Raw genomic sequence first — 10,351 nt, 5'->3', positions numbered from 1 at the left:
ACAGCAGCAAGAATACTTATCGCACAGTATTGGAAGACACAAGAGGTACCCACGCTGGAAGAATGGCAGATGAAAGTGATGGACTATATGGAACTGGCCGAGATGACTGGCAGAATCAGAGACCAGGGAGAAGAGACGGTGGAAGAGGACTGGAAGAAATTTAAAGATTATTTACAGAAATATTATAAGATTAATGAATGTTAAAATGACATCAGATTGAATTTAAAAGGTTATTAGTATAAAAGTCGTAAAACTTAAAGATTTAATGATTTAAGATTCTAAGGAGATTAAGTTATATAAAGATGTCAAAATTAAGACAAGGATTAATTGAGACAGAGGATAGGGATTTGCTGATCAAATAGGTGTTTTGGAATACAGTGAAGGGAGGTTTGGGGAAGTCGGGAAATAAGCAAATGAAAGAAATATTATAAAGATGAAACTGTTTTTATTAATTTTTTTTCCTTTTTGATGTGTTTGGTATTATGTTATTGTTTTTGTGTTTTTGTATTGTGCATTTTTTTTCTCTTTTAGTTCTGTTTTGTTGTATTTTTTGTGTAAAAAACCCAATAAAAAATATTATTAAAAAAAATATTTTCAATCTGAAAGTTGACAGCTAAGGGTGGGGTGCATCTTTGGGGGTGAAGTCAAACCGTTGGCGAGTTACAGCTCTTGCTGTGTGTTATGTACTGAGTTGAATAGGATCCAAAAGGCAGCAGTCTGATTGGTCCTAGAACAATAGGATTCAGAATGCAGCAGTCTGATTGGTCCTAGAACAATGCAGCAGTATGATTGGTTGGCAGGAACCACCAAATCATGCTCCAGATAGAAGTGAATCCACAACTTGATTGGCTTACAGTAGAATTCCGGAATTAACCAATCATGTGCAGCCCATTGTGTAAATAATGTATATAAAGCAGATACTTTGAGGGGACTTTCATTCATTCCTCCTCACCACTATGAGCTGAATAAAGAGCATGAAATCGCTTTGCGACTCTGAGTATATTTCATTGTGGCTGCAGAGAGCAATACGAGAGGGGCATAGTTTTGTTGCATCTGGGGCATGTGGAGGCGTCCGGTTGTGCAAACGCACCGCGAACAGTAAAATGGCAATTTATGTCAAGTGTCTCAAAAGGCCGGTCTTAAATATAGGTTTGCCACACTGGCGCGTCCCCTCCATAGCGGGGGGCTTCCCCGCAGCGGGTACTGGACACGGCGGGGTGGGAGCACCAGGCTGATTTTGCTGCCCATCCCTTCTCCAGTTGCTTTTATACCCAAAGACACTGCGCGCTCCCTCCCGGCCGTCGCTTTCGTTTTGGTTCCCCTTCCTCTCTCGCGCTCCCCCTGCAGGCCGTGGGGAGGAAAATCACCCGTCCAAAGTAAGGGCACCGGAAAGTGCCCTCTAAGGACTTCACCGGCTGCTACTGCGCATGTTTATTTTATTCAACAACCCCCAACGAACGCGCGGTGCGCCTGCGCCTTAGCGATGGTAGGCGGTGCGTGTTGCTTCGCCGCGCATGCGCAGCGGGTCCGCGCGGAGAGGGTGAAAGGTGTATTTTGGCGGTTTAAGGGAGAGCTGAGGTAACCGAGGCCGGTAAATGTTATATTTGGGCGCCTGGGTCCGCCTCCGAGGGACCTGCCTGGCTCTTCCTTCCACAGAAGCAGAACAACAGGGCTTACTCCTTGGGAGACCTTACCTCAGACTCGCTTTCTTGCGATTCCTGAAACAAAACGCGGCTTGGGGGTGAAAAAAAATTAATAAATGACGTGGCGGGCAGGTGTGCTGCTTATTATTTAGTGCCCGTTAGGAGCCACTTGCAAGGGTTAGCTGCTTCTTTGCAGATGGTCTGATCGTTAAAATCTACATCTATGCCATAAATACCTGGCTACAAATTAGTGGGGGTGATCTCACATTTATTTTTATTTTTTTACTATGGCCCAGACCGCTGTCATCTTGGGTTTCAGGTGGACGGTTGGTTGGGCTGCAGTGTTTACTTCAGTTATTATTATTATTATTATTATTACTACTGCTGCTGCTGAAACAATATGCTATAACATGAGAATCAGTTTGTCGCTTCCTGTTTCCCTGAACAGACCTGCCCACCTCCGCAATAATCCTGGAAGTTGTAAGACGCAGAGACAGAAGTTAAAATGCCTGTTTTCAAACATCCAGAATATCCAGAAGCGACGTTACTTCGCTTGGAAAGCTTGGTGCTTTTTCGGGAATCTCAAGTGTCCACCTTGTTATCAATCTTCGGAGAGGTAGCACTTTCTAATTTTCTTTTTCGAATTGCCCTTTAAGATACTTGGCCTTATTTTTTTTAATCAAAGTCTGCTTTTCAGGCAAGATACTTCTTACTGGACAGGAAAACAGTGTTTTGTTTTTGTTTTTTGCTCCTGACAGGTAGTAAAGCTGAAGTGGATATACCACAGTTGGCCCAGGAAGGCCTGGGTTCAAATTTTACTTTAACTGAAGGTCTCTGTGACCTTTAGCAAGTCTTTACTATTACCTTAGCATGTCCCCTAGGAGTTATTTGAACTCAGAGATACATACCTGAGTTAACCACATGTGTTTTTTCATAACACAAGGGATTAACTCACGCACGTCTCTCTTAACTGCAAAGAAATGCAGTTATGGTTGTTTTTAATGTATCAGTTTTGTATTGCTGCTTTTCTTCCCCTGGCTACCAGTAGGAGTTTACAAGAAAATGTAGACTAGTCAGGCCTTTCCCCCCCTTTTTTTTAAAGGTTGCCATACAAAACTCAGTAGTGATTCTGTTAAATTCTAATGTACAAACAAGGCCTTCTTTTGACATTTATTTATCTGAATAGGTAATTAGGGAATAATGCGTACTCTTTATGTAGCGCTGTTCCTTATGTACTCCACATACAGTACAGTGGTGCCTCGCAAGACGAAAAGAATCCGTTCCGCGAGTCTTTTCGTCTTGCGGTTTTTTCGTCTTGCGAAGCAAGCCCATTAGTGGATTAGCGCTATTAGCGCTATAAGCAGTTTAAGGGCTATTAACGGCTATTAAGGGCTTAAGGGATTAGCGGATTAGCTGCTAAAAGGCTATTAGCAGCTTAGCGCTTTAGAAAAAGGGGTTGGGGAGTGAAAAAAACCCTCAAAAATCGCAAGACATTTTCGTCTTGCGAAGCAAGCCCATAGAGAAATTCGTCCTGCGAAGCACCTCTGAAAACGGAAAACCCTTTCGTCTTGCGGGTTTTCCGTCTTGCGAGGCATTCGTCTTGCGGGGCACCACTGTATCTCTATATCCCCAGCTGTGTTTGTGGAGACTTTGTGGTATCTCGATGGATACCAGGAATTCCTTAATTTGAAAAAAAGTTATCAGTGGACCAAGATTTCCTGAAAGGCAGTGGGACCTCGGTTTTCGAACGTAATCTGTTTTGGAAGACTGTTCGAGTTCTGAAACGTTTGAAAACCAAAAACTCAATACAGAAGCCTCAAAATGGAAAAAAACAATACTGAAAGCTCAAAGCGTGGCATGTACGACTTCCAAAAAGTGTTCAAAAACTGAAGCGTTTACTTCCGGGTTTACGATGTTTGAAAATCAAAACGTTTGTCAATGGAGACATTTGAAAACTGAAGTTCCACTGCACTGACCTTTTTCCTGTGCTGTAGGTATAGGGTACTATGCTGTGTTCGTTCTAGGATGCCTTCTCAGTTCAGATTAGAAATGGTAAAGCCCAGTGTGCCTGACCACTACTCCACATCACCTGTGGTGTTAGAACACGTTCCAGGTTTTTTTTACAGTGTATGGGACTTCCGTGAAATGCATGCTTTCCTTGGCAAGCAAATTATTATACAAAGAGCTATATTCATGTAGTGCTTTCTAACTTACTTGCAGAATGTTAATATCCTTATAAAGCTATGCTAAGTAGGGCAACATTATCCTCATATTTCAAATGGGGCACACTGCCAAAAAGATAGTGGCCTATGTATGGATTCATGATAGGTGAGATATGAAGTGGGGAATTCTTGGCTCACAGCTCATTCTTTATGCAAAAGGTCTTTTTTAAACACAAACATTCTTTGGCTTATGTTAATAACGGGAAGAGCATCGCTTCAAGCAGAAACTGTGAGGGTAATACTCTGCTATTCCCCTCTCCTGTCTTATATAAGCAGCAACTCCTGCATTGATTAATATGGGCTGTGGCATAGTTGAAGTTGTTACCTTTATCTGTAATTAAATATAATATCCCTACAAGCCGTTAAGGAGAATAATGTGTCATTTGGTTCACGGTATGGAAATTGATGTCAGCAGTCTGCTGCGGCATTTAATTTTGCCTGACAGTCTTCTGAAGCTTGCTGTACTGATGTATTCAGCATGAGTGCTAGACGTGCAGATTGTTTTTAAATGAAAGGTTACATTTTTCAACCATGGAGATGATTTTGATTATCTCAGTAATTTCCAGGGATTCTCCTAGTAATCCCTGAAGAATGAATTTTCCAACCCTGCCTTCAGGAAACATTGCAACACTTGTTGGTCTACCCAGGCATTTAGCTTGAACTTAGTTAACTGAAAGACGTGGATGTAATAGTTATTCAAATGGTGTTCATTCCAGAAACATTTTTATCGGTTTATATTCTTTCTTTTACCAGTTTATCTTTAAAATTATCACTGTGTACAATATACTTCTGTCTGAACAGTTGTTACAGGAACATGGCTACAGGATGTAATTGTATCTTCAAAATAGATTCCCCCCCTGTTTTTCTTTTGCTTCATTCCCAAGCAGTAGTAATGATTTGTGTCTGGTGTTGCTTTTTCCTTGTTGAGTGTTTATATTGCCCTCAACAATTAAAATAACTTTTGATGTGCTGAAAATTGCCAATATGCAGTTATTTGCTTTAAATAGTTAGTGTTGCAGAGAATGAATGATACCTTATTGAAACAGAACCTTTGATAAAGTGGCAGGAGGTCACATGTTTATGTTGGGTGGTTTTTGTTGTGGGTGAACAGCTGTGTTTTTGCTTCATTTTAATCAATTTTGTTCTGTAGGGTTTTGTAAATCGTTTCAGGACCCCTTCTGTGTGAAGTGATACATAATTTGATTGAATTTGAAATTTCATTGTTTAGAAAACTACTCATTCTGGAGCCAGTGTACACAATATCAGATTTAGCAAATCTGTATGTGAGGTGGGACAGTAGCCACTCATCATCCTGTCTCCTCCTTGGGTGTGCACAGCAATGAATGGACATACATGCATACATCTGTACATGTGATGCCCTGGAATTTTGCAGTCAGCTTTTTTTACATGGAAGGATTGGAAGAATTTAGTACAGCTGTGCATATACATCACTAAAGAAGTTTTTTTGTATGAGTGATAAGTGTGTTCAGACCAGCTGCCCTACCATAGGTAAAGTGTTTATTGATTAAAGATTGGATGAACAATGAAACTATGAATTCCAATGAGGGTTTCAGATTGATTCATTTGGAATCGCCCTTCTTCCTCTTGTTACCATCATGAATCGCTTGTCAGCATGTAAGTTTATGAACTTGTACAATTATCATTTTGCTATATTTACAGTACATCATGCAGTACATTTAAGACTTTCTCAGCCTCAGATGGCTCAGTGCAATAGCTTGCAGACTGGAAAAGCAACCCAGAACAATTTCCAGAAAATATTTAAAAATGGTTAAGAAGAAAGAACTTGACTTAATAATCAATGGTTTGGATATGCAACTCTTTCTGTAACTTGAAAAAAAAGTAAGCAAGTTTCTTGCTAAGAAGAGGGAGCGAGAGAGAGAGATTATGCAGTTAAGTGCCAGGACCTCAGAATTGCAAATCATTGACTTATTTTCTCTTTGAAGGTATTTAACCACATACTGAAAAAGCATTCTCTATTTAGTTCTGGTGTCTCCAATTTTGCAGAGCATGCAAGCACAGTTGGAGTTCTGCAAAGTTGTATTGGCTGCCATGGTGGGGGCAGGCCCATACACAAAATGGCCACTGTGGCAGGCATAGCTGGTCACTAGTGAGGCTAAAAGACAAGTAACTCACCTAGGAACTCCAGATCACAAAGCCATTTCTTAGAAACCATGTTAACGGCAAGATCACTCCAAAACTGTTTCACTCAGCCTAGTCCCTTCACTGCATATATTGAAAAAAAACCACCCATCCCATTCAGTAAGCACAAGCACACAAAACATCTGTACACAGACTCTCTGCTTTATCAATCCCCTCATAGCCCTGGCGCCCTTCCCAGCACCCAAACAGTTGCCCTCCCAGCACTTGGGTTCAGAAGTTGTCTCCTAACTAGTACGTTTACCTGCTTGTGTGAAGCGAGTGATTGGGCTGCATGCACCGTTACGTAGCTTGTGCACAGTATGGCTAATTCAGCCAAGGTTCTTGACTTACTGTTAATGTGTGAACACGGCCTATGACCCAACAAGTTTATTGTATTTGTTTCTTGCTTTTAGCTGCAATTGGTTTTCGAAGCAGCTTACAATTACAAACTGTCACAATGATGTTTTTGAAAAGCTATCCGTATGCTCCATATTAAAGGCTTTCTGTCATGGAGCCTTGGGTACTGTTACCAAACAGGCCAGTCTCTTGACTTGTAATGTCTTGGGAGTTTCAGTGCTGGGCTTCAGGCCAGTCATTCTTTTGAACCGAACTTCCTTGTATTTTGATGGATTATAAAATCAAAGGGATAAGCTGTCCTGGTGGATCTTAGTTGCTGCATTTTTAGCGAACCCTTCATTCTTCAACTTTTGATCTAGCCAAAAACTTGATGAGTCAAAGTTCTGTACATCTTTTGATTGAAGAAAGGCCAGTGTGCTTTAAAAGAAAAGAAAAGAAATAAAACAAACACTAAATATATATATAATTTTTGTCCAGCGTCAGCATTTGAGCTTCCCATCCCTTTTCATCTATGGACACACATCCAGTGGGAAGACTTATGTGATGCAGACTCTTCTGAAAACCTTAGAGGTAAGAAGAATAATGGATTCAAACTGTATATTGGGAAATGCTTTCAAGTTTTGTTTTAAAAAATCCTCTGAAACCATCAGTTGGTTCATCTTTTCTGTTTCCTCAAGAAAACCATTCTTGACTGTCCCCAGATAACTTGGTACATCGGGCCTTGGCTTACGCAGCCAAGAATACAAGGAAGCAAAGCTCTGTTTGCCCCTACAAATCAGCTGTAACTTAGTGCTGTTGTATTTCTATATTTGCCCTGCCTCTGGCAGTGTCAGGTACTGGCTATAGTGACAGTACATGTCCAGCCCTATCATTAGGCATACCTGAAAGTGGCCACTTCAGGTAATTGATTTTGTCTGTCATGAAAGGGCAGCAGATGGTTAGTTGTTTAATTTATTATTATTGTATTTTTACTGGCAGGAAGTAGGAGAGGCCCTTGTGAGCTTTTCTGCCTTAGGTGCCAAAATAACTTGATTGACTTTGAGTGGCCTTGGGAGGGGAGAGTCAAATGCTACTGTGCCTCAGGCATCAATATGTCTTGTGCTGGCCCTGCTGATGATCCATGTGGGGTTGAGGTGACATGAATGATAAGACAAGGGCTAACTCTTCAGAACAAGAGTGAACTAAGAAAAAACCTACTGGTTTCAGCTTCATGCTGTGCTTCAACCATATCTTAACAATCCATATTAAGTACTTGTAATGTTTCGGATGGGTCATATTGTGCGTTTTAACATCTTTTTAGCCTCTCTCAACTTGCCCTGTGATGCTCTATGGCCCTCATTTGGGGGCCTGTCAGATAATGTTGCTGCTGCTTTTGTGCCATGTTCTCCTTAACTTTCTCTAACCTTGTTTACAGCTAGAGGGAGTGGTAGTGAATTTGTGGTTGACATTGTATAATACTGGTTACGAATGGGATCCATTCCGTAGGCCGGGCCGTATCCCAAAAGCTTCGTAACCGGAGGTGCCCTTCTTGCGCATGCGCGGGGTGCAATTGAGCATGCGCAGAGTGCTTTTGCACATGCGCGCGAGGCGAAACCCAGAAGTTTACACATCCAGGTTTGCTGCATTCGCAACCCGAAAGTTACGTTACCCGAAGGTAACATAACCCGAGGGTCCACTGTAGTTGTTTATTGGATTCACTTTTATGAACTTACCACTGTGTGTAGAATACATTGAAATGGCAGCAAATGTAATAATTTTTTCGACTTCATACATGAAGTCCAATCATTCAATATTTAGTACTGAAATACTTGCATGTTTGTCAGCAAGCAATCCTCATTGAGAAGTAATTATGTCAAGAAATGTGAATGAATAATGATCTCTCAGGTTGTTGTATTTTAAAAAAGCAAAACAAAAAAACTGCTGGTGGTATTCTCTGCAAATTCTTGTAACAGCATTAATGCAATTTTCTTTCTCCTTAGCTGCCTCATGTGTTTGTGAACTGTGTTGAATGTTTCACTTCAAGACTACTTCTAGAAGAAATTTTGAGACAGTTACAAAGCCTTTCCTCTAAGGAAGAATATCCTCTTCCATTCTGTGATACGTTCAACGATTTCATACGTTTATTTAAGCAGGCAACTATGACACCTGATCTGCAGAAACAAACTTTGTATGTGGTAAGTTTGTTGTTGTTTTTAAATGATATTTATTAGAAGTTTAAAATTACAGAAAAAGGAAAAAGGAAAAACAATAAAAAGTTTAACAAAACATACATTACAATTACAATACATAAAAAAACAACAAAAAAAGGAATATAGAAACATAAAAAGGCAATACAACAATGCAGAGGAAAAAAACAAACAAAAAAAACCCCCACTAAACACACACATCCAATATTCCATATCTTTACCTTTCATTAACTTGTTTCATTGACCTCCTCACACCTCCCTTTTTTGTATTCTATTTTGGTTAACTATTTCAGCAAATTCTTTCCATGTTTCTCAATTTTTGTTCTATAATTTATCTTAACGGTCTAACCTTAAATTTTTCATTTTGTCCCGTTATCAATCAGCTTTTACTTGTATGTGGTAAGTTTGAAAGGTCACCTGGGTTTAGGGCTGGGTGATATCTGCTTTCCAACATTGTAATACACCGCCAGCAATATGATGGTGTCTTACAGTTTCGTAAAGGAGGTGGGGAGGAGGAAGAAGGCAGTTGCTAAGGCGACTGAAGCAGGCCCGTCTCCTTGGCAGGAGCAGGTGGGCTTCCTCTTCCTCCCGTAAGTTCTTTTAAACTTCTTGTAGAAATTTTAAGAAAACCCATCTACGCCTGATGTTTTATTGGTTTTCAGGGTTTTTTATAGCTAGCTTGAGATCATCTTCAGTAATTTAAGAATTTAGGAAGATTGTTCTTTAGATAGAGCAGACGAGTTCAACTACTTTTTAAAGTGTTTTCTATACATTGCCACCATCCATTTAGGAAGTTTCTTCACAACTTAAACAAAACCCAAGTGCTTTATGAGTTCAATAGCAGCTTTCAAGACTGTTGAAGCTTCTGTTGGCAATGGAAATTAAATAGATTTCCCATTCTTACCTTAATGTTTTGTGTTAGACCCAGAGGTTGTCTTCCTTTGGCACTGGAAGGGAAAATTTTCATCCAACCAAAACTTTTCCTGCACTGTCTTGCTTGTTAAGGAACATCCCACATATTGCAGGAGTCATGTTCTAGGTCAGCACTGGGCTGAATTCAGGATTGTGGAATCCATTTTGTTTGTTGAGCAACTGGGAGTCAGAAATTCTTGCTGGTCAGTTTCATTGCAACCAGAGATCCAACTTCTGCTCACTCTAGCTCTAAGGTGCCCATTCATGTAGGACACTGTTCTGGCCAGTTTGACCTCTCCATTGCCTAATGTGAACTAAGAATACAGCCTAGAACACATCCAAAACTTTACTGCAGCTGTATATTAGAATGGAAGTGGTGGTGCCTTTTAGAAACGTTTGTCCACCATTGTGATCTTCTGATTGAGCAATCTCATATTTACTTCCAAGGAATCATAAGGCTCTCCGTGGCAGCTTTTTAAACTCCCTGATTTAATAATTGATTGTGTAAAGGTGAATGAGGATACTAGAACATACCAATGTTTATTTTAGCCAAGTGTGGGAAGGGGAACAAACATTATCAACTCAGACAACCAACTAACTGTTACTGAAGGGTTTGTACTATAACGCTATTAAGTGGGGCAGCTAATGTAAATGGGAAGGTTTGGGTAGGCTAGCATAAAGTTTGTGGTTTGGGGAGGGGAATTAGCTCCTTTGAATAACAGGCTGTTAATTTTATGAATCTTATAGTCTAGGGGCTATAGATGAAAATCTGGGGGTTTTGTTGTAAAAGCTTTAAGCGCACTTGAATAAATAATGTAGTGTGTACGTATAACTAGAGCAATGAAAAATTAATTGGGCAACATAATTCTAC

General features: G+C 40.2%; 1 protein-coding gene across 3 annotated transcripts in view; it reads left to right on the top strand.

Moving 5' to 3' along the window:
* Positions 1-1,532: 1,532 nt before the first annotated feature.
* ORC5 (origin recognition complex subunit 5) overlaps positions 1,533-10,351 on the top strand; it is a 71,422-nt gene continuing 62,603 nt past the window's right edge. For 2 of the 3 annotated variants that reach the window (XR_014502120.1, XM_083399911.1), the window contains exons 1-4: positions 1,533-1,578; positions 2,092-2,259; positions 6,860-6,952; positions 8,362-8,556. Coding sequence is in view for 2 of the 3 variants with exons in the window: in XM_083399911.1 (XP_083256037.1) it covers positions 2,149-2,259; positions 6,860-6,952; positions 8,362-8,556 (399 nt within the window). In the remaining variant the exon portion in view is untranslated. Of the gene's footprint in view, positions 1,579-2,091; positions 2,260-5,545; positions 6,953-8,361; positions 8,557-10,351 lie in introns of all 3 variants that reach the window. The other variant, XM_083399912.1, reaches the window with a different exon arrangement.

This window comes from Podarcis tiliguerta (assembly GCF_965153285.1).
Source record: "Podarcis tiliguerta genome assembly, chromosome: 10".
Lineage (NCBI taxonomy): Eukaryota > Metazoa > Chordata > Lepidosauria > Squamata > Lacertidae > Podarcis > Podarcis tiliguerta.
Note: the sequence above shows the minus strand (reverse complement) of the source record. Positions and strands in the feature narration are given on the sequence as shown.